The 27,817-nt window shown below is 45.0% G+C and overlaps 1 protein-coding gene across 3 annotated transcripts; it reads right to left on the reverse strand.

Annotated features, from left to right (window-relative positions):
• Positions 1-434: 434 nt before the first annotated feature.
• Slc22a5 (solute carrier family 22 member 5) lies at positions 435-27,817 on the reverse strand. Of its 3 annotated transcripts, none has more exons than XM_074057218.1 (10): positions 27,159-27,817; positions 19,655-19,758; positions 10,960-11,114; positions 9,797-9,968; positions 8,525-8,651; positions 6,812-6,912; positions 5,027-5,241; positions 3,493-3,675; positions 2,322-2,457; positions 435-1,834 (listed from the first exon to the last, which is right to left on the reverse strand). In XM_074057218.1, the coding sequence occupies exons 1-10, from the start codon at positions 27,549-27,551 to the stop codon at positions 1,747-1,749; spliced, it is 1,674 nt and encodes a 557-aa protein (XP_073913319.1). In that variant the 5' UTR covers positions 27,552-27,817; the 3' UTR covers positions 435-1,746. The 3 variants fall into 3 exon arrangements, with proteins under 3 accessions (XP_073913319.1, XP_073913321.1, XP_073913320.1); XM_074057220.1 differs by lacking the exon at positions 27,159-27,817 and adding an exon at positions 25,109-25,142; XM_074057219.1 differs by lacking the exon at positions 27,159-27,817 and adding an exon at positions 21,576-24,478.

Genomic DNA, 27,817 nt, shown 5'->3' on the forward strand with positions numbered 1-27,817 from the left:
CCCCCTTTTGTCCATTGGGCAAATGGTTCTGAGGTGCATTTCACAAGCCTCCTCAGACATTCTGGACAGCTGTGGCACCTTATCTTAGACACTGCTCAACCTGATAATGCATCGTGGTGCTGGGTCTCTCCCTCCCTCCTACTTGTCCTTTACTTCTATTCCCTAGAGTTTTAATGTTAGGTAAACTACCTAAATACACAGAAGTGATAGTCTCAGACTCTACTTTTAGGGGAACCCGGGCTAGACGTTTGGGTAAGAGTCTGGCACAGTTCGTAGTTGGTTAATAATGTGAAGATTTCTTGTGTAGGGGAATTAATCTTAACCTCATAATCTAATCCCAAACCATTGCTATAATTAACCCAAACTGACAAGAGTCAGGTGATATTGTGCGAAGGGCTCACCAAATTCTGGAAATAAAAATTGTAGACAGTTGCTATTATTTAAAAAAATCATTTTGTTTATCAAAACTTTCTTATTTCCCAAGGCACTTCAGTAGCTTTCACAAAAATATGTTGTTTTTTGGTTTTTGTTGTTGTTTTTTTTTTAAAACTGGGTAAAGCATATCCTTTAGGAGAACCATGGCAACATAATAAGAGAGAAGACAATTACACTGAACACAAAATACCTCCAAAAAAGGTTACATGACTGAAGTGACTCTAAAAGACTATGAACATGATTTAAATTTCTTTTTTTGCAATTTTCCCTATGATTAGGGATCACAAAAGGAACACACACAGTGACATTATTTTTGGCACCCAGAGAAGTGCTAGTGACTAAGGCTCATAAGGCTGTGTACAGTGGCAACTGCAGAGTATTGCCAGAGTGATTCTGGGTTGGAAAAAAGAGACACAAACCAGGAGGCTAACGATCCAGCTGTTCCTGAGTCTCTGTGGAAGGGTAAATAACTTAAGGAGTAGACACAACAACAGACATAAAACAACAAAACAAAACTTTCTCATTAGAGTTCTGAGAGAAGAGACAATTTCTCATATTTCCTTCAAACTGCAGGTATGTAGCTATAGTAGCAGGAGGTTTGATTTACACAGGAGGGGAAAACAAGAATAGTAGACTCAACAATGCATTTCTCATGGGTCGGACAAGTCCAGTGCTTTGATCAGATGTAAACAAGTGCGCTCAGAAGCCGGACTGACTGGTCATAATCAATGCACCTGCCCTGCCCTGCATCTGCTCCATCCTCCTCACCTTAATTACCTTTCAGTTCCCCAGACCCTGTGCTTTTCTGGTCTGGAATCATGACAATCCCTTTCCTCTCGGTGCCAGGGATCAAATCCAGGGCCTTGTGCATGCCAGACAAGTATTCTACCACTGAACTTCACTCCCACCCTGGAACTATTTCTTTTACTCTGAGGTTCACCATTTAGGGAAAGGAGGGAGAAAACGCACACCTTCAGTTTCATCAGGGGCCTTGTCAGGTAGTCTAAAATTAGAAGGTTTATCTGTCAGATGTCATTCACATCCTTCCAAATCCCACTGGTTCTAATGAATCATTAGTTTCTTTGTAAGCGCCAAGTCCACCATTATAATAATTAGAATGTATAAGATGTCTGTAGCCACCATTTCCCTGGAGGAAAGGTGGTGCTCTGGGCCATATGCAGCCTCTGAGTCTAGGTGTCCTCCACGAGCAAGTCAACAGAGTAATCGGCAAAGCCCCTTTGTCACCGAAGAACTCAGTTTCTCACAAGATGCAGGGTTTCCTCTTCAGTTTTTCACTTTCTGGAGGTTGTGTTAAAAGGCTGTGCTTTTAAGGGTTGTAGGGCTTTCTTCACCATCTTTTAACATTCTTGTGTGGCTTGGGGTTTGCCTGTATTTTATTCTATTAAAACAAGTAAAACATGGAGGGGGGTGAATTTAAGTATATTATAAGCATATTATAAATGTCCAGTGTACCCCCAGTGCAACAATAACATAATAAAAACTTTAAAATAAGGTAAAAAAATACAAAAATAAAGCAAATGCATACAAAAACAAGCAGAACAAATGTTAGCAGCAATCTTAAAAAAAAAGATGCCTACCATTTTCAAAACAAACCAGAAATTAGGGTAACTTCCCTGGGAAAAAAAATCATATACTAGATTTGGGAAGTCTCTGTGCTAGCCCAGAAGTTCTACTACTGTGGAGATAGGCACAGAGACATGTCCACACAGGATTAGATTTCCGCCATTTATAACCCACTGGTGGCTGAACTAGTCCAAGGCATTTGTGAGACAGAGTTTTCAGGGGGCTCTACCTCAAGGAGCTCCTATGACCTGGGAAGGCCCAGATCCAGTGTGTCCACGCTGTGAGAATGGATGCCTCCTTACCCTTTGACCCTTAACATCTGTTCAATGGTGTCTGGGAGAGGGATTCCGAAGCTCTCTGGGAAGAACAAGGTGAGGATGGCTGTCAGGATGGTCAGACTTCCCATGAGAATGTAGGGCAGGAAGCGGTCATAGGCACCTGTGGCAGAGCAGACAAGAGGCCCAGAGACTAGGCTGCAGTGCAACTTGGTCTCCCTCCAACTCTTTATGCTCCCAGGACTTGATAAAGGGGATCAAACACCTTCCTTGTTGACCTCACTGCTTCCCAACTATAGTCTGAGCTAACAGACTGGCACCTAGACAGTCTCAGAACCCAGAGCTAGTGCAGGCATGCCCAGAAGTCCAGCAGTGACCCCACGGTGTGGGAAGGGGTACAGCGGGAACAAAAGAGCTGAACCATGAGAGTTATTCCTATTTCCCAATGTTAGGTTTCCAAGGAACACAAGGCATGCATCCAGGGACAGTAATAACTCTTCACCTCTGCAGATGTGTCAAAACCCGTTTGGTTTGCCTTCAGGGTTTGGTTTGCCTTCAGGCTAACTAGACTGGAAGGTGGTGTTGCTTGTTAGAGCTATGCAGCATGCTCGAAGAGCACTCAGATATTCTCAGGATAGGTGCCAGTCCTTCCCACAGGTAGACTGGCTAGGGATGTGCAGGGGAAGAGCAGCTGCTATAAGGAAATACATCTGAGGAGGAGATAACTGGTGTCCTGCTACATGAAACGACATAAGGCAGATCTTTACATGGCATAAAACCACTGTGTAGAGTGCTCCAAGTTACAGTAATTCTCAGTTCACCAGTTCTCTTGAATGGACCACTTTCTCTTCATGCTCCTGATTCCAAGAAGAAATTTCTCCTGTTCAGTAAACTGCCTCCCTAAAGCATTGTGTAATTTCTACCCAATGGAGGGCCTGGGGTGGCTGAAACAGAGACAAACCCCTCTAACTTTTTCATTCATTTCTAGCTAGTCCATAGGTTGTTTTCCATTTGAAAATAATGCCTCCCCCACAGGGCACGTGGAGAGAGCCATCCCCAGCATTAGGTCCAGGATTGGATAGATCCTTGTTTGCTGGATATGCTCATTTTCCTGTTAACAAGTTACCTCTGGCTCACATTAAAGCCAGGTAGTGCTTCCCCTGTTATTCCAGTGCACCCTTGGGACAATGGGACTTACCCAGGTAAATGAAGTATGGAGATAGGATGCTGCCCAGGCGGGATGCTGTGGAGCTGACTCCTACACCCATGTTTCTGACCACAGTGGGATAGAGCTCAGCTGTGTACACGTAGACCATGGAAAAGGCAGCAGTGATTCCAAACTTGCCCACCATTACCAGAACTGTAGCCAAATAATACAAGTCTGGAGAGGTAAAGGAAAGAAAGTAGGAGTTGGGACCAAGTCAAGGCAGGCTGTCTTTGAGAGTTCCATTTCATTGCCTGAAACAAACTTACTTTCTCCCCTCATTTGGGAGGAAGGACTGGGTCAATTTCTATAACTTTCTATTATAAGAAAGGGGTCATAGCCAAGATTTCCCTCTAAGTTGATTACTGAAGGACCTTGCAGCTGGGTAAGGATATGCATTTTCCTCAATACAGAGGCCACGAGAGTAAGATCTTCATAGTCCAAAATGCCTATCTTCCAGTCCAGAAGTCAACACTGACATGTCTATTGGGAAGTGAGCTGTCACCCCTGAACCTCCTACTGCAGGCACTATAGAATTAACTAAGGACTTTTACATGTATGGAGGAGAATACAACTCTAACTCACTTCATGCCTGCATTCTATCCAGACCTGAGAAAATTTAGAGACCATCTGAACCTCAAATCATCCTTCAATCTATCCCCCTTGCTGTCCAATGAGGAGATACTGAGTGGACTTAGTGTCACCCTGAGCTCAGGTATGAACCCCTATATCCAGTCCTGGGCTCCTTCTGCCACACCATATATGGGATGTCCCTGTTTAGAGGTCTCCCAGCCTGACAGATCCCAAAGTGACTACCAGAGGCTCCCAAATACACAGGTGCACTAAAGTCTCCTGGCACAGTGATGGGCAGATGAAGGCCAATCACCAACATAGTTTTATGAAGAAAATCCTGCCAATGGCCTCTGAGATCCCCCCTCCCTCTTTCCCTGTTCACCTCGTACTAGCTCCTTATTTTTCCTCAAGCATGCTGGGCTTACTGCCTGTCAAGTCTCTGCCTTTGTTGTCTCTTCTTCCAGAAGTGACTCCCAGACCTTCCATGGCATTCTCCATCACTCCATGTACATTTCTGCTGAACTGCCTCCTGTCCAGGAATGCTGTCCATGACCACTCTATGTAAACTAGCTCTCCACTGCCTTTTATTTTTATTCATAGTAGGTAAGCCAACCTGAAAAAATGAGCATTTTATTTACTTGTTTATTATCTGCCTTTTCAATGAGGATGTGAGCTCTATTAGGGCTGGAGTTTTGTCTGACTACTTGATATTTCTGTATCATTAGCACCAAGTCCAGTGCCTAACCCATAGTAGGCATTCCACAACTAATGGGTGAATTCTTCCCATTCTCCCAAAGCCCAGACCATAAAGAATGTTCTGGTTTCAAGAGGCACTATCTCTTGAGTTTTAGGCCAAGAATACATATGCAGGAGAGCTGTGATGGGCTTGACTGTATTCTATTACCTGAGGAAGTCAGTGGAGAGGGAGTGACACAATGAAAACCCAGGTCCCTACCTGGGGGCACCAGCTGTATGAAGAGAAGGACACTGCCGCCCAGGAAGAGGGCAGTAGCCATGGAATAGCGCCGGGGCACATGTTGCAGTAGCAGCCAGGCCAACACATATGCTGGGACTTCAACCGCTGCCGAAAGGAAGCAATTCACATAGATGTCCCCATGCAAGTTAGGAGTATCAAGGGAAAGTCCAAAATAGCCCACGGATATGGTCAGCCTGCAATGGAGCACAGAAGAAAGCTGGAGAAGCAGCATCCATCTCTTACAACTTACACACTTTGAAAAATTCAATTATCTAAGGAATTTCCAAACTAGACTTTCAGCAGAGAATAGGAAGGCAGTGGGAGATTTAACCTTGTGCCTTACTTCATAGCACAAAAGGTAATGTCCCCCAGCCCAAGTGGTACTGTGTAAATCTTTGCTGATACATCGTTCAGAGCATTCCACAAAAAAAAAAGTGTTCCAGCAAAAGAGTTTATACAATTCAGATTGATTTACTCACTAAAAAATATTCCAAAATTTCCGCCTTAAAAATCCTAAGCTGAAGCATTTACACCTCTCTACTCTATGAGCCCCCCAAGCCCAGTAAGTGCAGAAGGAGCTACAGATGGAGTAAGGCAGCTGGTAGCCAAGTGAGGTGTGACAGGAGCAGAGAGATAAGGCAAAAAAACCCAAAACATTAGAACTCTCTGGGGTGACCAGCCACGAAGAGGCTGGTCAGAGATTGCTGACCCCAACCCCACTGTGTTCATGGACACAAGGGCACTCCCAACGGTGGAGCCAAATGTCTGTCATCTGCACGCCCTCCAATGTGCATGGCCTGGGCCCTGTGCCTATAAGTGTTTTCTGTTGATGACTCACACTCTTTGGCAAAATAGACTGTTTTTTTAATTCATCTGCAGGTGGAAAACATAGCTGGTTCAGTTAAGGAAAAGAGTAGGTCCACAAGTTCCTGGGAAATTCAAAACAGGGCAAGAGTCTGGGTGAACCACAGAATATGTGACTCCCTGCAGGCTGGTGAGTCTAAGGTGCAGTCTACCCAAGTTCCTGTCTTGAGGCAGAGCCAGCGAGTAGTGCACTGCTAGGAGGGATCCTGGGCCATTCCTTGGAAATGGGTGACTCAGAGTACCCTCCAATGAGCAAAATGGATGGCTAGTGAAGACTGTGAAACGAAGTCTGTCTTCCTCAACCATCTTACCACCATTCATCCCACAGGCTTGAGTGGTCTGCTATAATCCCCACAGGTCTGGCAAAAGCTATCCAGGCACTTATCCCTGGTACCTCACAAATCCCTTCCTGACACCTGCAAACCTCCTTGTCAGAAGGAACCTGGAGAGGACATCTAGGCCATGGCCTTGACCTCAGGAGTCAATGAACATCCCAGAAGGAGCATGTCCTGCTTCTACATTTCCAGAAAGCTCTTAGCAGCTTCTGTTGCCTAAAGGACAAGGTGTCTTCACTCAGATCCTTCTTAAAAGCCCCACCTGTTCTCCTCAGCTGCTGTCTATGACTAAGTAGGAAGAGACAGGGGATAGGAACAACTAAGCAAGGACCCAAAGTGAGCAATGATTCAGGTTGAGACCTGGTGAGATCTCCAAAGATCCCTATTTCCCAAAAGAGCCTTGGCATCACATTTAGAATTGTGACAAACTCATTTCTCCCATCTATCACTTTATGATGACACAGCCTTTCAATTTTGGCCTGAGGCAGGCATGTCTGTAAACAGAGTCTGACAGTCACCCACAGAAGCTTCTTCTGGAAGCCTCAGGCAGGTCTCACTTACGCACCACAGAACTATGGACATGATGGTGATCATCCGGATATTATGGGTTCGGAGCAGATCCACAATGCGATGGGATTGCTGCTTCTTGGCACTTAGTTCTTGTAACTGCAGAAACAAGTATGATTAAGAGTATACAGAGGAAGGAAGGTCAGAGGCTTAAGAGTGCACAGTAACATACTCCAAACCTGGCATCCTAGCTCTCTCTTTGTTAGAGCTTTTTATGTTTCTTCCTTGAAAAGAACAGTATGTATAAAGCCTAGATGGCACTGCTGAAGGCTCCTCCAGGACTTGCCAATTATAAACCAGAGCAAATGCAAATGAGGAGAAAAGGTAGGTGGCCAGTCTCTCAAAGGGTGCAGAGGTCTAGGCTGACAATTCCACCATCAGTGAGCACATTCCTGGGAGGCCTCTGAACATTCCTCCACAAGGGGCTGGCTCACTGCCCTCTGGGTCAGAGAGAAAAGCTGGCTGTATAGTTTATTGATCTGACATTTAAAAAGAATTAATGTTTGGAGTCTGCATACCATGTAGTTACTGGGCTACGTCCAGGGGAAAAATCCAAATTGAAAAACAGGAAAATTGACCTAAGCTTCACCCAGAGTAACTTCCTATGAAATTCAGCACAGCCAAGGCCATTAATAAACTGCACGTCTAAACACACTGATGTTGCTTTCTTAAGCAAGCCCAGCTTTGGAGCTTGTTTTCCCCAAGTTAGCAGTTCAACAAAAGGTCAACTTTGGATTTAAAGGATCCCCTGAAATAGTCTCATTTCCTCAGAGATGCCAGTGGGGCTTATGGGCCTTCCCAGACTGACCAACCCCTCACTTAAAAGCCACCAAAGTCACCTCACTTAAAAGCCCTCTCAGCTACATTCCTGCCCTAACCTCTGTGCTTTAGAGCCCTTTCAAGGACATGCTGAGAGGGAGCTGTTGCTAGACTACCACTTAAAGAGACGCCAGCATGGCTGAGGTGGTCATTGGCCTTTTGGCTGCCTACAGCAACTAGTTCCTCTCTCTCAAGCCCTGAGTCTGCATCCTGAGTTCAGAACGTCTCTAACATGCCTGCTGTACACTTGTGGCTGTTCCCACAGCCAGTCAGTCCCTTGTCTTCCTGTCAGACCAAAGACATTCCAGAACCATATCCGCCAGCATATGCAGATTTATAGCTTCTAACCTCTTCTTGTAGTTGTGAGTCTGAGGAAAACTGCCTGTAGCAGAGAAGGGAGACAAGAGGGAAGAGGAAGAAGAACCAGGAACCAGGCACAGCCAAGAAATTACTCATGGGGTGTAAGAACAGGGTTTGCAGGCAGGGGTGGGGTACAGGGAAGAGGTGGACATGAGAAAGGACCTGGCTCTGCAATGATACTCAACAACTGTTGGAGGGTGAAAAGAGACTGAACATTTCTGACTGCAAAGCCACCTGTGCTTTGTACGTAATGTACTGGTTATCTTCTTAAGATGGCCAATCATCTGGGGTGTAAGAAACAATGATTTTCTAAAATGCTGATGTTGTGAAAGGCTTACTTTTCATAAAACCTGTTTATTATTAAAATTAATGGTCAAAGTATGATTGCCTGGGAAGGAAATAAAATAAAACATGAAAGAGGGAAAGAATTAGGCAGTTAGATCTTATTTCTCAGGTTCTAGGTTTTAACAGGGCCTATCTAGGGAAGAGCTGGGGGTCGGTGCGGCCCCCACCAGTTCCCATTGGCGCTTACCTCACTCGGGTCAAAGATAGTTGAGGGTGCAACAATCCCATTGATTCTGGCAGCCTTGCGGATGATCACCTCTGCCTCTTTAAATCGCCCCTGAGAGATGAGCCATCGGGGAGACTCAGGGATAAACCTGGAAGTACAAGTGTAATGCCAGTGAGTCCTCCTACCCAACAGCTACCCAATGGACAGGGCGTGGCTTAACTGGAGGCGAAGAGGTTTCAGATCCAAAGCTAGGTTTGGATCTGTTCATAACCCAGAAACAAAGAGATAGTCCAGTATTAACCTGAGGTGTGACTGCAGTGCCTGAAACTTGGGAAGGCCCTTCACTGGCTGAGGAGATCCCCACACTGACTGTCCATTTCCATTTCTGAAGAGTAATAGTGCCCTTTTTGAGCTCTAAGGAGACACATGCAAGATGGGCTCCTGAAGTCTGACTTCTGTAGATGGCTTTGCCAGCGTAGACCCTGCTAACCTGTTCCCTGTTACTGATATCTACAGAAGCTTCTGTACTGGACCCTTGACCTCTATTTCTCCTCATCCCATCCCTGATTTGTCCAATAGACTCATTAACCTCCCAATGTAAAATGGCATGGTTATTAAGATCTGAGTGTTTTAAGTCTTGGCAGCTATTTTCTATCTCATAGTGACCAATTAGTCCCCCACCCTTCTGTCACAACCAGGCCTTGTTTGCCCTTCCACTGTGCCCTTAAATGCTCTCTGTTCCATGTAGGACAGTGATCTCATCCTCCCCTACTCTAAAGGGTGATTCCTGCTTCGGTTCCTCTGCTTCTCTTGGTACAGAATGGCCACTATGCCTGTCCATCCTCTCTCTCAAGAGGTGTAGATGTGGCCTGCCTTCCTCTGTGAAGCCACCCCAAGGACTCTCTCATTTTTGGAGCTCTCCCTCTTCTCCCAGTGCCTGTGGTGTGAAGCCTTAGGAACACACAGCTGGAACCAGGGCCTTGCTGTCTGGCCTTGGGGTCTGAGAACTTCCTGTAGGTCACACTGGATCCCATTTTTCACACCTACTTCTTCTCCCTGCACTTAGGTCAACCCAGCACAGGGACGAGAACAAGCCTATTGATGTCTTGGGATTCTGTTTTATTTTGGTTCTTCTGAATGTTGAGGGACATTCTGAAAAATTTATAAATAACCTGCCCTTCCTGACTCTGGGAGCCCTAACAAGGACTTGAGGGCGGCTCTTGCTGCCCTCTAGGGGAAGTCAGATGGAAGACACTCTATGGGATGGCAGACAAGGCATAAGGCCTCACTCACCACCATAGGGCAGCACACAGCACCCCTGGTCCTGTCAGTGCCAACAGTAGCATCCGCCAGTCTCTGATGAAGTAAGCAAACAATGGCAGCACCATGTAGCCAAATGCATAAAATATGCACACGCCTAATGTGGAGAATATAATGCGAACTGACTTGCCAAGAATTTCAGTTCCTGTTCAAAATAAAGGAGGAGTCGAGTTAGCACTTTTATTGGATTCTTTCCTTATTCATTTCCCACGGTATCATTTTCAACACAGAGACAAGGAGGCAGCCAGAATTATCTCTCTCTGTTCCTAAGCCCTAGTGAGGAGCTGGATCTGAACCCGGTCTGCTCTGCCATCTCCTGGAGTGCTTGGCTGAGGCCTCTCTGCAACAGTTCTCATGAAATCTTATCACCTTCCTTAGCCACACGTTAAAGATGCCATGCTACCCCCTTTACTCCTCACATGAGGAAGAATTCATTAAAGGCAAAGTCATTACAAAGGCCACATATATTGACTGTTATCCTTCAAGAAAAAACAGTCTACTAAATATGAAAAGAAAAAAAAATCCTTTTAACAATACAGCCCAAGGACCCCAAAGGTTTTATTAGTTTGAGTTAGACTCCAAACAGAGAGACTGACAACTTCAGTGACAGCAGGCTGGCATGTCTGAGCAAAAGCCCAGGAAGGTATATACTGAATCAAAACCTGAACTGAGCATATCCATTTATTCTTGTCAGTAGACAGTATTGTCCACAATACTCTACAGAGGCTTCAGTTCTCTTTCCTGGAAAGCCTGCCCACCATGGCCTCACTCCTCATGGCTTACCTGCCTTTTTCCCCAGCTACCTCAGCCCATGAAGTGCAAGCTTTTTAAAATGAATGAGCTCTGATAGTCCTAGTAAAATGGCATCAAATAATAATAAGACCAAGGTGCCAGACCTCAGAGGGCAGAAAAGAACTAGAAATCAGAAGTTAGATTATTGAGCCACTGGGACCCAAAGCTCATCACTTGTCTGGCTCAGTTTCCCTGAGAATAAACTGGATTCATTAGGAAGCTCTGGCAGTGTTGCTAGAGACCACATCCTTCTGAGGGCCATCACATCTGTCTTCAGAAAGGTGGGTGACAGGATGACAGTGAAACACAGGATCAAGTACTCAACTCCAACTTGATGGCCATACCCAGGACAAATGCTGCCACATAGTTGGAGATCTGGCCCATGCCTACAAGGACAAACAGCACAGTAAACATCTCGAAGTTCTTTGAGAAGATCTGCAGGAAGCTGAAGCCTGTCTGCATGCCCATGGTCACAAACAGCACGTTCTTCCGACCAAACCTGGGAAGGAAAGAGAGGCATGGAGGACCAGCTGGCAAAGGCAGTGGGATCAGGCTCCACCAGGGGAATGAAACACATCAACTATGCTTAAATCCTTATGTTTACAGTGATATTTAAAAAAAAAAAAAGAATGAGTCAACTTTGGAAGATGACAGAGAAACAACTCATAATAAATGAAGACTGGTAATAAAGGGAAAGAATTATTTGTCCTGACTTTCCTTTGTAAACCATGTGAATAATTACTAGTAACAGCCAAAGGAAAGAATCATTCATGAAAGTATTCCAAATATTGAACTAAAAGTGGTAAAATTAGCCAGGTGCTGGGGGTTCACACCTATAATTCTAGCTACTCAGGAGACAGAGATCAGGAGGACCAAGGTTCGAAGCCAGCCTGGACAAATAATTTATGAGACCCTATCTCAAAACAACAACAACAAAACAAAAAAACCCATCACAAAAAAAAGGGCTGGTGGAGTGGCTCAAGGTATAAGCCCTATGTGAGTCAACTCCCTGTATAGCTATCCTTATCTCAACTAGCAAAAACCCTGTTCCTTCCTATTATGGCTTATACTCTCTCTTCAACAAAATTAGAGATAAGGGCAAAATAGTTTCTGCCGGGTACTGAGGGGGTGAGGGGGAGAGGGAGGGGGCGGAGTGGGTGGTAAGGGAGGGGGTGGGGGCAGGGGGGAGAAATGACCCAAGCCTTGTATGCACATAAGAATAATAAAAGAAAAAAAAGGTATAGGCCCTGAGTTCAAACTCCAGTACCAAAAAAAAAAAAAAAAATCCAGATGGGGAAATTCTTTAGGTGGACTAGCCCTAAAATTCTTCAATAGATAAATTTAAGGCAAAGAAAGGGATGGAAGGGGAATCCATAGGTTAAAGTAGACTAAAAGACACATCAAATGTTTTAAGTGGGCAAAACTATAAATTTGTGTCTAAGGATACACACTGAATGATGAAACTACAAAAAAAAATCTCAAAGGAGTATGGGCAACAATCTCAAAAGACACAATCCTAATTCCACACTTGCTAATGCTGAAAGCTTGGAAGATCAAAATCCCTGAAGTCTATAATCTCAAAGGATCAAAAATTTGAAAATATAATTCTGCAAAAAATAAGTTTAGGCTTCTCAGCAGCCATGAGGCAAGCAGCTCTGCTCCACCACATTCTCTCCACTGTGATGCTCTGCCTCACCACAGGCCCAGGAACAATGGAGCCAAGTGACCATGGACAGAAAGTTCTGAAACCATGAGCCAAAGTAAATCTTTTCTTCTTTAAATTGATGTTCTCAAGGAGAAAAAACAGCCTTCCTCCAAGTTTCACTGAACCAATAGAATTTTCATAAGTTTCATTCTGCTGGGTACCAGTGGCTCATGTCTGTAATACTAGCTACATGGGAGGCTGAGATGGGGAGGATTGTGGTTTGAGGCTAGTCCAGAGAAATAGTTTGCAAGACCCCCATCTCCAAAATAACCAGAGCAAAATGGACTGGAGGTGTAGCTCAAGCAGTTGAGTGCCTGCTTTGTAAGCATGAAGCCCTGAGTACAAACCCCAGTTCCACCAAAAAAGTTTCATTCAGTGCTGGGGATTGAACCAGGGGCTTTGTGCATGCTAATCAAGTGTTCTGCCACCACTGAGCTATCCTGGCAGCCCCACATTATTTTAAGTGAACATTTCATAATAGAAATATACTGGCTTGATGTGAAATTCAATGCATTCTTGTAACAAGCTATATCTTCAGGTTACTACATTAAAGACTTCCAAGATATTCCTTGAGGGTTTATTGTAAAAATATAAGTTGCTTATAAACTGCTTAGACAATTTGAAAGTTAACTCAACAAAATAATGTGTGTGGTTATGTAGAACACATAGCAACAATAAAATTACTTGTAAGTAAAGAAATTCCACTGAATAATTGTGGTATGACTTGTATAAAATATAAAGTGCATTCTTTTATAAACTGAAAACAAAAATTATCTAAAAAACATTCATTTACATTTTTAAAGAGGGATTTGAGAAACATGAAAATACTTCATAGAACACTTTATATAATAAAATAGGTAATAATAACATGTTTTTGTAAACAGATATACTAATGACAGTCACATGTATATAACAATTAAGAGAAGACAAAGTATGTTTACAAAGAGACCAAACAGTGAAATGTATAAATAAATATCATTATGCCTGGTAATTGTGTGCACCCACTGTGTAAATGCAGTCAGCTAAAACAACCATGACAGACAATCTAGGTCTTTTTTGGGGGAGGTGGGGGTGCTAGGGATGAAACCCAGGGCTTCAAATATTATGCAAGCACTGCACCACTGAGCTATATCCCCGTTCAACAATGTACATCTCTTAATGAGATTAATTAAAAAAAACTTCAATGGTCACCCAAGGGGCTGAGATCTGGAGAAATTTTATCTTCCACAAATGCAGATGTACAAAAAGGACATCTCTTCATTCACTAAGGAAGTTTCAACATTTTTATGAACACGCACAATGCTTACAAAGTCAGTGTTGTGACAATGCGCTTTATGGAGTCAATGCAAAAATGAATTAGAACTCCCTAAAAGTCTTTACACAATTTATACCTCCGGTGCTAGAAATGATGCAAAGATGAAATATGCAGCATAGTGAGTTGTAAAAAGCAATGCTGATGATTTAAAATAGTTGGAAGAGCTGGGGTATGTCTCAATGGTAGAGCATGTGCTTAGTATGCACAAGTTCCTGAGTTCAAATCCCCGCACTAACAAATATAATAAAATAGTTGGGAAAGAAACAAAGAATGAAAGAACAAACAAATAAACAAAATATGTCATACAAAAATGTGTGTTATAGGGATAGAGGTGGGCAACTGCAGAGGTACCCACAAGAGCTGGTTGACTCTTCTGATCGTTAACTACAGTTGAAGTCTTGCATGTGATAAATATCTCTCTGTTTTCTTTTGGGGCATGGCTCTTTCTTGGAGAATAGGTTCACATTTATTTTCTACATGACAGATCTCCCACTCATTCCACTCAGACTCACACCCTAATCTCTTCTGGAAGCATTCTCACAGATGCATCCAAAATAATGCTTTCCATGCCCGGTTTCCAGGTATTCATTCCACCTAACATGTTGCAACTATCCTGTGTGTACAAGCAAAAAACGCACTAATCCCTTCCCCAAACTAGCTTTCTGCTCCTCTTATATTATACAGCATTTTTCCCAATGAGAAACTCAGTTTTGGGGAGTTCAACTTTCAGTATTTTTATCTTTTGGGTTTGTGATTTTCAGATTTTAGAGTTTAGGGATTATGGCCTTCAGGATTGTGCCTTTTGGGATTACAATCAGCACCAACAAGGAAGTGATTATTTTAAGTGTGACCAGTGGTTACTTATGGGGGAGGGAGAGTGTGCTGCAATTGGGCTGGGGCACACGGATGGGGCTTCTCTGTGGACAACAAGCTTCTATTCTTGACTTGGTGGTGATACAAGGTTATTTCCCTCAAATAATTTATTGAACCATATATTTGTCCTGTTGGTTTTCTGTATCTGCGATCATTAACAAAAATGTTGTGTTCGTTTGTTTTATTTTAAAGAAAGTGACACACAAGGAGGATCGCTTGAGTCCAGGAGTTCTGGGCTGCAGTGCGCTATGCTGATCGGGTGTCCGCACTAAGTTCGGCATCAATATGGTGACCTCCCGGGAGCAAGGGACCACCAGGTTGCCTACGGAGGGGTGAACTGGCCCAGGTTGGAAAGTGACACAAAACAGAAGGAACAAGTGAATCTGAGGAAAATGGTAGATTCACTGTGAGTCCAGGCAGATCTGGCTGATTGATACCTGCCTGCATTCAGTGAATAGGCATCTGTTAAACTAGCCACTGGAGTAATGCTAAAAAAAAAGAGCTGTCTCTGTCTCTGCCCTCAAGGAGCTTACTGTCTAGTTGGTGAGACAGGTATTAACCACACTTTAATCAAAGAGCCACACCACTGAACACACAATTACACAGAGACAACGGCATCAAAGAAACAGCTCCCAGGTCCAGACACAACAAAGGATGCATGCAGGACCAAAGAAGTTCTCCCTGACAATGGGACATTATTGAAGCTAAAGGAAAAGTAACTGCTGACATGGGTACCTAAGGGTGCAGGAACCATGCTTTCAAAGATATTCACAGTTTAGTGTGTGTGTGTGTGTGTGTGTGTGTGTGTGTGTGTGAGGGAACAATAATTAATTCCATGATAACATCTTTTATTTACCAATTTCTGATTGGTGCTATGAAGGAAAATCCAGGAACCAGGGTATTGTTTTTTTTTTTGTTCTTTTGGTTTTATTTGTGGTACTGGGGATTGAACCCAGGGCCTCATGCATGCTAGGCAAATATTAAACCACTGAGCTATATCCCCAGCCTGGAACCAGGGTATTGTAAACCATCCATCCTAAGTAGCCTGCATGGACAAGGAAGAGCACTGGGGTAGGGTAGGAAAAGTTTTATACTCTGAGCACATACCACTGTGGCTGGAGGAGGGCATGATGAACTTGGGGCCAGTGGCTGGCTTTAGCTGTGCAACAGAAGATTTCAGAAGGTGACATGAGCCAGACTGTACAAGGACTTCCAGCTAAGTGAGAGTTTGGTGTTTTTTCTCAGTGCAACAGCCATTTTTATCTTTCTGTTGTCACAACTCAGGCAGGGGGTGTTACTGGCATCTACTGAATAGAGCCCAAAGATATTGGTATATATTCTAAGATGGCCACGATAACTCTTCACAACAAAGAAATTACTTGGCTTAAAATGTTAATAGAGCCAAAGTTGAGAAACCCTGGTCCAGGAGGGTTTAGGGAGCCCTTACACAGCACTACTCCTGGCAATCAGGGATTGAGAACAGAAAAGCTCACTTTTAAAAGTTTTTTTTGAGACAGAGTCTTACCACACAGCCCAGACTGGCTTCAAACTTTTGATCCTCCTGCTTTAGCCTCCCTGTGTGCTGGGATTACAGACATGCATCACCATACCAGGCTCAGAAAAGCTTTTTTTTTTTCCTGTGGTACAGGGGTTTGAACTCAGGGCCTACACTTTGAGCCACTCCACCAGCCCTTTTTTGTGATGGGTTTTTTTGAGATAGGGTTTAAAGTCTGGGCTGGCTTTGAACCCTGATCCTCCTGATCTCTGCCTCCTGAGTAGCCAGGATTACAGGTGTGAGCCACCAGTGCTTGGCAAATATTCTTTTTTTTTCCCCTGTGGCAGCACTGGGATTTGAACTCAGGACCTCACATTTTCTGGGCAGGTGCTCTTACCAGTTGAGCCACTCTACCAGCCAAGAAAAGCTTATTTTTAAAGTCTGTCAACAAAATGACAAACACATACGTGTCTACAAAAACAGGAAGTATCAATCTGTCTCTTTCCAGTGCTGTACCTCTCACAGCTCATAAAGACAACTCAATGTCAGAGGAAATGCTATGACAATATAGGATTATTTTAATTGCTCTTGAACTTCAGACTTAATAATATGCCAGATAGGCTCAACCTTTGCCCCATATGGTTGATATCCAAGAATCTACTGCTCTTAGGTAGTTTATTTACCTTAGGTTTTAGAACTGGCTTACTTACAGGAAGTGAATCAGAAGCTACCTATCCCACAGAGCTCTAGGGCTTCTCCAGGGTATGGGACATGCAGTCACAATGGCAATACTTATAGCTATTTCATTTACTGGACTTAAATGATTCTACTTAAACAAAGTTCTGCTGCCAAAATTTTTTAAAAAATTTGAAGCCCTCCATGATAGACCCCATGTAGACTAAGGTGGTCTCAACCTACTCATGAATTTTGTTTCCACTGTTTCCTTAAGAATAAACCTTTTGGAACTTAAACACTTTCCTCAGGTGATCATGCTGTTACACGGTAAACAGGTTCTTAAGATGGCCCATAAATATCTACTTAACCCAGGACACAACAAACCCAGAAAAATACATCGAGTTTCCTTTCAGAATTTGGGGTACTTCCTCATTTTTGACATCAATGCAATTCCTCTAATCATAAGATTTCCCCATCCCTACTTGGAAGGTCTCTAAGCTCAGTCCTTTCCCTCCCCTTTTCAGTCTGTACTTTCTTCCCCACCACCATTTTGTCCACATATGGGGCTTTAATGAGGGTACGATCTACTGACGATTCCCAAATACATTTCTCCAGCTCGAACCTCTCATGGAACACCATATTCACACATCCAACTGCACACTCAATTTCTCCCCTTAGAGGTCACTCTAAATTCAGATGCTCCAATTGATCTCATCATCTCCTCAGTGCTCTGTTTCAAAGAAAACCTGCTTGCGCAGGTCAGAGATATTTTTTTGGCTCATTTCCCATACTCAACCCATTAGCAAGTCCTTCACTACCACTTCTCTCCATTTCTACTACAGGCCTCATCTCAGGCCAAGCCATCACTATCTTTTTCATAAACCACTGTGAAAACCTCTTAATTTGTCTTTCTACAACCCTTCTTGGTGCCCTTCCATCCTTTCTTCACAAGGCTGTCAAATCATCTTTTAAAAAATGAAAATCTGCTTGTCATACTTCTGCTTCAAAACTTCTCAATAGTTCCCCACTGCTCTGTGGATGAACTCAAACTCCTCACTGAGCATGGCCCACTAAGCCATTTCCTTTTTGCTCTTGCCTATGCCTGCCTCATAGCACTGTCTACATCCCTCTCCATACCTCTACCACAGTGGACTTTTTCTGTTCCTAAACCTCTTGTCTAGGCTTTAGTACATGCTGTTTTACCTGCCCACAATGGTCTTGCCTCTCCCTACCCCTTTAGACAGCTAATTTCTACTCATCTTTCAGCTCTCAGCTCATGCTTTACTTCTCAGGGAAGCTTCCCCTCAAAGATCAGATACTCCCACAGCACTCTGTCCTTATCTGTATCACTTCCCATGGCCAAGGATAATAATCACCTCTGTTATTTAGTCCACTCTGGCTTGCTAGAAGGCAAGGTCTAGCATAGCAGAGACCTCAAGCAGTGATCCACACAAAAGAGGAGCAAGAGAAACTATCTGCCAGGTGTCAGTGGCTCATGTCTGCAATCCTAGCTACTTATGAGGCAAAGATCAGGAGGACTGAGGTTCAAAGCCAGCTCGGACAAATCATTCTCCAGACCCTATCTTGAAAAAAGCCTTCACAAAAAAGGGCTGGTGGAGTAGCTCAAGGTGTAGGCCCTGAGTTCAAACCACAGTTCTGCAAAAAAAAAAAAGTTTAAAAAAATATTTGTACAGTACTTATAACAGCGCAGAGCACATATTAGGTACTACACATTTGTTAAATCAATATAAGTAGTCAGTATAAGGAATGTTTGTTACTAGATGAATGATCCAGAGAACTGAAGGCCTTTCTCTAATAGGGACAGCTGACTCAGGCTCAGCTAGCATTGGCAATGTCTAGGCACGGTCTATTGAACTCCTCAATACTCACTGGTGACTGGAGGGATTTTTCTGGTTTTTAATCACTAGATGACACTCTGAAAAAGTAAATCTAGTGAGATATGCACGTTTAAGTTTTCATGAGGAAAGACTCATAATAAGCTGTAGATATAAATATGCCAGAACACGCCCCTCAGTTTATGCTGCAGAATGAAGCAGCTTTGCTCCTAAGGTAGCATGATGTTCTCATCCTGAACTCTGAGACCCCAACTAGCCAGGAAGACGCTGGCACTCTTCTTTGCTGGGTATTCTTTCCATGCCACTACAAGCAAGGATTTGCTGAAGGTCACTATTCTCACCTCAGACATCTATGACAGACCCCAAAGCTGCAGGTTAGAAGGTACGAATATTAACAGGGACCCCTCTGAGAATTTCATGAAAGCCAGAACTTGTTTCTCACCAAGTGCTTACATACAATCGCTAACATTTTGCAGATAATTTCAAGAGCTTTGGGATCCGTAAGCCATTAACGGACCTTGAGTTAAAAGCTTTAAAATTATACAAATGAGACCCACTCATTAAAAACCCAGGTTTATGAAGAATGGGTCAGAACAGCATTCAATATCCTGGTCATAGAGTTAGTGCCACAGTGAAGGCCACTTAGCTAAGGGCTCGGCCTGAGGACACAGAGTTCTATAACTCATACCACTACTGGCCAGCAAGATCTTTCACCTTGCTGCTCGTCCTGGGAATCAGAGCTGGTCACCCTGGAACTGCCTAAGAATCTGCAATACAGCACATTTTCATGTGTGCAAGGGGTCAACCTCTCCCATACTCAGGGACAGGAGAGAGCCATGCTCACCCAGGGAGGGCAGAAGTGGAACATGGCCTATTACCTGGTCACTGGATCATGAACACACTTGGCTTAGATAGGTCAGGTTTCTCTATTAGCAAGAACTAGAAAGTGGGGTACAAGGGTGTTGGCTCATTTTACTTGATATGGAGTGTACACTAAATACAGCTTCTTCTTCCAAAGTGCACAGCCCAGGGTTGAGAGAACACCACCAACTGAAGTCACGGCCAGGAACATGCTCCTTGCTCTGTGCTGGCATGCCCTGAAGGGACAGGAGACACTTACCTGTCTGAGAGCTGCCCCGAAATGAAGGAGCCCACCAGCACACCCACGAAAAACAAGGAGATGGTGAGTGGGGGCTTCCAGTCATCCTCGCACACCAGGTTCCACTGTAAGAGAACAAAGTGATAGATCATTTACTTCTTTTAATAAAGGTTTTAAATGTAAGGCTTCCTGAAAAATACGAACTCACTTATGTAGGCAATGGTTCACCTGGACAGCAATACAAAGGGCAAGTAGCCTCTCCCTCCCCACCCTGCTTTTCACAGCTTGAGTCCCACCAGCTTCCATTTTGAGGAGGGGAGGTAGGCAGGGAGCAGCATTCTACCTAGATACTCACCTCTTATGAGCAAGGCCTCTTGTGCTCACTCCTAAGAATCTGGACAAAGCCCAGGGCTGTGGAACAGGTAAGGGGCACTTGCTAAGGTGGGGTTCAGCAGAGGGAGTCTAAGGGTCAAAGCAACCAGAAAGGGACCAAGGCCAGAGGGCCCAGGGCCTTCCATCTAGACCTCCTCCTTCAGCCATCCTCAGGCTCCCACCCTGGCCAATGAGCCCTCAGTCCTTCTTTGTGACCTTCAAAGCTGGAATCCCTAATGCTGGACAGCTACAGTAAGCCCGTCTTATTCACAGATTTATTACATGTGGTTTTGATCAAGTACAGTTAAAAAAAAAAAGAAATTTCAGTAACAAAAATTTATAATTCCCACGTGTGCATTATGCAGCCCAGTTGGGGAGATACAGAGAAACTCTCAGTCCCATGTTATCATCAGTTGTCGATTCCCTGCCCTTAATTTTGTGACAATATGCCTCCCAAAAAGCAAATGGTGCCCAAAAAGGTAAAGGTTAATGTGCTTAATTTAAGTGGTCAAATGAAAATTTTAGACTTGTTGAAAGGTGGCACGTCTTTAGTGGAAGTTGGGCGGCATTATAGCATCTGCTCTACAGTACTGAATTCTATGCATCCTGAGCACCCAATGTGTGACTCTTCCTGCTCACATGATGAGCAGGAAGAGAGATCTGCAGGCAGGAAGAGGGTACACAGGGAAACAGCTAGACACTTAGACTAAGACTGCCCCAGTCTAATAAGGAGCCAAAAGAAGAAAGCCAAAACAGGGAACTGGTGGTTCCCAGAAAAATGTTTCCTAGGCCAGAGACGGCACACAGTAGGGAACCTCTTCAGACTTCTCACAAGCATAGCCACCCTCCTGGGAATTCAGATCCTTGCCAGCTTGGCACAGGCCACTGCCTTCCTTCCATGGAGCCTGCTGACTCCTTAGCAACCTGCAGAGACAAAGGGGAATGTGCACCTCCCTTGAACAAAGCATCTCTTCCAGTCCAGCAACAGACAGAAAAATAAGTGTGAGTCTCTGCTCTGCTGGGCTAGGTATGCACACAGCCTCTGGGTACCTCTCAGAGGGGTTGGAGGACAGCCCTCTTGCTGCACACAAAGAACCCCCACTGCTCACTTAGGCATAGCGCTGGTTCTCCACTTTGGAATAAGCCTGCACCTGGATGGACTGAGTGGGATGGTGATCCCCAACCCAGGGAAGAATTAAGGATATCTGACCCCCAAATGTGGAAAAAGTCCACACTAGCAGGAGTCAAGAATAGTGAGCACCAAGGCCTGAATGCATAGGCTGCCACAGCCTTCCCATCAGTGCAACCTCAGCAGTGCTGTCACTCAGATACCATCTCTTTGGCAGGTGGGTGAGTGTTCCTAAGATGATCCCATCCACATGTGACTGGGAATTGTAGGGGAGAAAATGCTGAAGGAAACAATGATGGGTCCCAGCCTCTGGGTGTCAGACTGAGCTTCAGGACCCAGATTATAGTTGCACCCTTTTTTTTTTGTGAAGGCAGAGAAAGGAGATTTATTATACAGCTCATGTCCACCATGGGAAGAGGAAAAGTAAAAGTAAGCACTTACGCCCATCTTTAGCCATCTTCAGGGTACTGACATGAGCTAAAGATTTAAATAGTCCAAAGAAGTGGTCTTCTGGCTCACTCCTGTAATCCTAGCTACCCAGGAGTCAGGAGGCAGAGATCAGAAGGACCAGCCTGGGCAAATAGTTCACTAGATCCTATCTCAAAAATTCCATCACAGAAAAAAGGGATTGGTGGAGTGGCTCAAGGTGTAGGCCCTGAGTTTGAATCCCAGTTCTGGAAAAAAAAAAAGAATTAGGGTAAGTGGTGGAAGGTGTGCATAGTTAAACAGCCCCAGTTACAGGCATGGTCTGGTTGTTCTTATCTCAGTCCTTGTTTTAGAAGTTGTTATAGCTGTCACAGCAATCTGGTCAGGTGGTTTGGGGATGTTCTGTCCTGAGGGGGCTCTGATGTTCCCTTCTTTGGGGCATTTTCCTCCATTCCACTCTGTAAAACATGTTATTGCATCCGTCTGGTCCTTTTTGGATTCCAAGGTGATTGCAAAGTCACTGTAGAGGGAATAGCTCAGAGCAAAAAGCAGATACAAAATGGAGATAGGGATGCCAAACTTTTCTCCTGCTTTTATTTAATTCATGGGCCCAAGAAAGGAGTCAATGCTTTTCAGCAAAAGCAGTTTAAGCTCCTGTTATAATTCTCCCTTTATGTTTGAACATTCTTTAATCTGCCACTCATGAGTATTATGGGATGTATTATTTTTTTGCTGCAGGAAAGATGAAAAGATAAAGGACCAGAAGCTATTTCTCAACATATCTATCACAAAGGTGGGGATTAACATGGCTGAGCTAGATGAGAAATCCACATGGATTCCTGCAGTGCATCTGGGATTGTAAACTCCAATCAGGTCTCCCAGAAATGGGCTTCTAGGGAAACCTAGACTGCCAAGGCTGGCTACTACCTGAAAGCAGGTCAAATTGCTTTTCAGAGCACAGGATAACTTTAGTGCTCATCTTGGGATAGCCCCTGGAGCATTCCCACCAACTTGGTTCAGCCTGTCCTTAGTCTGGACAAGTGCATAACCCCTTGGAGTAACTGTGGCTTCCACCCACCACTGATAGTCCTTGAGAAGTCTCAGGGCCTGACTTGCATGAATACTTCTTACCTACAAACCACAACAGGTCTGTGAGTGGGACCAGGAAAGGTGATAGATCCCTAAAACACGGAATGGGTTACACCCAGCCAATCCACTCAATTACCTGTCAACCACCAAATAGGGGTCAGATAATAAGTCCACAGAGCCCAGGCTAAGTACCCCTGTTTAATGTGTTACAGAGGAATCCTATGAGTTCCTAGTTCCCTAGCTATGACTAAAGCAGTTGCAAACTAGCTTATCAATGCTTCTACTCAGCACATAAAATGGGCTACACCGGCTGATAACAGATACTAGTGTTAAAACTGAATATGTGAGTAAACTCACATATTCAGGTCATAAGCCCAGCATCATTATTCCTCAGCTGGGTGAGCTGTTAAAGCAAGCTCAACTGGAAAGAATGTGAAAGCAACCCTAGTAAGGGGCCTAGACTTGCTGTTCTTCCTACTCCAAAATGTACCTTTCTAGTGGTGAAGGCCTTACATAGATACAGGTGTCAAAACTTTTCAAGTTTTACATTTCAGATTTATGCTTCAACTAAACTGGTAAACTTTTTTAAAAGTGGGAGAATTGTGTCTCTTGTACCTTACATGTAATTGGCACTGCTTTTCAGTTGTGGGATGTAGAGAGATGATATAGTTCCCTGGTACTAGACGTTCTTACCTGTGAACTATCTGGAAAGGAAAAGAGACAGGGTCTGTGCCCATAAGACCAAGGTTCTTCCTGGAGATGTACCTAGTCTGACCGCATCAATGGTCAAGCACACTAGTAGGCACCACATTTTACTGAAGGCCATCTATTCCTACACATTTTTCCTGCCTCCTGCTATAATTAATGGTAGATCCTAGCTGGGCATGACTCTGTAGATCCAGCACTCAAGAGCCTGAGGCAAGTAGACTGCTTGAGCCCAGAAGTTTGAGGTCAGTCTGGGCAATGTAGGGAGGCCCCATTGCAAGAAAAAAAAAATTTAGAGATGATCTTTTTCAAGGCTGTCAGGGCAAAGGGGTATTTACTACCACATCCTCTATAACACCTAGCAGTGCCCTGTACGGAGGCATGGCTCAGAAGCTATCTGATATGAGCTTCTGAGTGAGTGAAAAGGGTCACTAACCTTCAACATCAGAGAATCCTTTGGGCTTAGTCTCTGGGCCTGGCTGCCCAAAGTCCAGATGAACCGTGAAGTTCAAACTCTAGAATAAATTATTTCTTTGTTCCCTGACCCCCTGCCTATGTCATTGGTCAGTACTTGAACTCAGGGTGATAGTTTTGAGCTACAGAGGGGCTCAATCTGACCACTTACAGCCAGATGTATCAACTATGACTGTACGCACAGGGAGCCACAGAGCCCAGGAAGCAGCTTCTTTGGTTTGCCATGCAGTTGCAAGGGCATAGATGAGGGTCTGTGCTTTCCCAGAGAGGAGTCAGTATAGGAATAGCAGTGAGGCAAAGGCTTTAGGTCTCTCAGGGTTCTCCAGCCCAAATCAGCTCTGTCAGGTCTCCCAGGATGCTGAGGCTTTTCATCCAGGCAGGCTTGCAGATAACAGTGGGGGCTCTCCGGCCTCCAGAGACTAAGCATGAACCAAGACTGATGGAAAAGTCCAGAATAACAGGGAGTGAGTCAGAGTCCTGCCAAGGACTGGGCTGGGAGCCTCTGGAAATCAGAGATAGACAGGGACAATACAGAAGACTGACAGGTGTCAGTTGAAGGAGCCCCAGCTCATAGGTAGCAGAAGCCTCAGAAGTTTCTAAAGGAAGCTTTCTGCCTGCAGACTGTGCTGGGCAAGGCTGGTTAAAGGACAGATAGCTCAGCAACTTGAGAAATCACCCAGATTTCCAGAGGAAGGACCAGTCCTGGACCCAGAAGCACTGCAAGGTGGGTAGGATGATTTCTTAGTTCCCCAGTGATGAATGAAGGGCCAGAGGTGGGGCCAGCCTAGAAGCATATAGATCATTAAATTAGTCCTGAAACATAAGCGCATAAACCTCTTTTACCTCATAGTGTCCCCTTCTGTTAGTCTCGATGCCTGGTTCTAGATACACAGAACCAGAACACTAAGCTCTAGCCAAAGCTGTGCAGAATCAGATTTCCTTTAAAATATTCCAGTCAATCCTTTTTGGATACCTCCAAATTTTTCTTCTATGAATTAGACTACCCACTTTTCTTTAGTTCTCAAACTTTAAAGAAGATTTCTTAAATTATTCATTAACCCATTCAGTAAAAATTTCTCTGAGTGGGAAATTCCCCTGCACTCAGCATTGTGTCAAGAATTAAGGGAGACGCAATGGTCTAAATCTACTGCCAAGTCTAGTACTATGTGTATGTACTTTAACTCGAAAAGATTAAAAAAAAAGTCAAATAAGGAAACTTGTTTTTCTGTTAAAAAAAACAAAACAAAACATGAATACGAATTCAATACCAGTGTACTTACAAACACCTCTATGTTTGATTTGGGGTAGAGGGCAGGCTTGGAGACATTTAGCAGGCACGAGACTAGCTGCAGTGCTCAGCAGGCCAGGTCTGCGTTGCAAGCAAATGGACCTTAGAAAGTCATCAGAATGTTGATGCAGCAGCTTCAGACAGCTCATCTGAGAGGAGCAAGTCGCCTTGAACTTCAAGTCAGGCATCCCAGCATCCCAAAACAAAGAGCTGAGTAATGTATTAATCTTGCCTCCCTGCAAAGACTGACAACCTGTAATTAGGTGAAAGGGCACACAGTCCTTACGAAACTGCTAAGACAGCTAAATAAAGTCTAAACATGTAGAAAACAGACAGACTGACATTGGCAGCAAGGGAGGTCAGAAAGGTCAGGACCCTGCCACACTGCTGGCCTTTGGGAGCTCATCAGTGCCACTACCACTCTATGTAAAAGGCAGAATGGGACAGAGAAGCAGGAGCAAATGACTAGAGTAAGCTGGGGGATTCTCAAGGTCAAGGTAAAACCCCAGGAGATGCTATGAGCTCACTGACTTCATGTCACCCCTTCCTTGGACAGTGATAAGCAGAATTTGTAGGGACTCCTGTGTGAACCCAACTCTACTGTCAAAGTTCTCCCTGGCTTCCAAAAGGTAACAGCTAGAACCCAGATGGGGGACAACTGAAAATTCCCATCTTCTGTGGGCTCATAGGCCACAAAGCAGTCAGCTGCTTTTACTTAGTACTTCTTTTGTCAAGTAGCGATGCCTGAGGACACTGGGATGATATCACTAGGTGAGAATTCCCAATGGGGCTCAGGTCATACTCTTACTACCTGTATATAAAGGAAGCAGGCACGGGTGACATCAAACTTCCAAACATTAACATCAGAGAAAACACACATATGTGTATACAGTGAGTCTTCTGAGGACAGCTCACAGATTCCACCCTTGAAGGGTGACAATGCCCTCTGTAAGGCCTTTTGAGGAAGGAACCTGAGTACCTGCCTCCAGCAAGGTTAGACGCCATACCAGGAGCCATGGTTTCTCCCTGTCATTCCTTTCCCTCTGCCCTCCTGCCACACAATTTCTTGTTGCATCTAGGCCTCGATAAGCTGAACACCCCAGACTCACTGGGAGGCCACCTTCTTCAAGAAGCTTTCCCTAACCTTTGAATCCTTAATGCTGACATTCAATGAACCTCTGGCCTGATGCCTATCAAGGAGGGCTCTTTTCACTGCCCTGCTTACTCTGTGCTGCTGAGTCTCCAGAGGATCAGTATCATAGCACATTAACATCATGCCACACTCCCAGTTTGAATGACTGCAAGTTCACTGGGGAAGTCACCTGATGGTTAAATTCAAGAGGTTGGGGAAATGAGAAAAGTTTTCCCCCACTGCCTACAAACTAAGGTTTGTGGTTTGCTTTAACTAAACCTGATCAGTGATGTTGTCTCAGAATACCTTGGAAAACACTCCAGGCCAACAAGTCACCCAGACACATAGGTCCTTAAGAAATGACAATAGACCACGGTCAAAAGTGATTTTTGACCAAACTTTAGGATATGACCAGACTTTCACTCTGGAGTGAGGACGGGTGGGGTTAGAACTAGACAAAACAGAGCTTTATACACATGCTTCTTTTAACTTTAAAAATTCTCAAAAGAAAAGAATTCCCTTTTGCTGTACAGATGCTAAGAGACTGGAGGAAAAATGGTGATAGTCCTTTAGTCCAAGTCCTGGCTCTGCTCCTCCTCATTCCCACCACCATTTAGAGCAAATCCAACCCCTTAGGGTCAGAGGGGCCACCAGGGCCTTCCTGGCTCCATTTCCAATGTGGCCATCAGGATGGGTGGCCAGCCTGACACTTGTACTCTGGCTCTGGTTAGAGAACACCTTGCAAAATGTTTCTGGGTCACCTAGCTGGAGAATGTCCATCACCAGGGTGGTGAGTGTTTGGAGTGGGAGCGGGAGTGACAGCGTCCAGCGCGCACCTAGGGATGGAGGAGTTCGAGGACCGCAAATGTGCCTCCACACCACCAGACACCGGCGGGGAGCTGTGACCCACCTCGGTCACGATGGTGGACAGGTAGACGTCTTGGCTGTACTCCCAGCCATCCAGGCAGCCTTCTTGCTCCAGCTGCTCCAGGTCCACATCAATCCCCGGCTCCAGCCCGAGCGCAGAGAAGTTGGCGATGGTGGCCAGACGATAGCGGCGGCATTTGTGGGGCACCTCGCGGCCGTCCTGGAGCTGCAGCGGGACACTGTGGTTGCGCCACGCGCTGCTCAAGTTCGCGGTGTCGGGCACCCGGCAGCGGTGCTCCGGGGTCGCCGTCAGGAACACGACTGACATGCCATTGAAGCCATTGGGGATGATGCTGGCGCTGAGCAGGAAGAAGATGAGGCGCTGGAAGGGCCCCCACTCGCCTAGGAAGGCGGTCACCTCCTCGTAATCCCGCATGCCGTCTTCAGCCGCCCGCGGCGCCGGCCCGGGGTGGGAGGACACCGCGGCGCGCGTGGGCGGGGCGCGATGGGCGTGTACGCGTGCGCGCGGGGCACCCACCGCCCTCCTGAGCGAGCGAGGAACGCAACCCGGAGACCGCTGTGGGTCCGATCAGGTTCGCGAGCTCCCACTGCGGCCGCCGCGGCCTTGGCGCCACGGCCAGCCTTTTATAGGGAGCGAGGCCGGGGCGGGTTGTGAGCCTAAGCCGTAAGGCCCGCCCCACC

Source organism: Castor canadensis, chromosome 16 (assembly GCF_047511655.1).
Source record: "Castor canadensis chromosome 16, mCasCan1.hap1v2, whole genome shotgun sequence".
NCBI classification, from domain to species: Eukaryota; Metazoa; Chordata; class Mammalia; order Rodentia; family Castoridae; genus Castor; species Castor canadensis.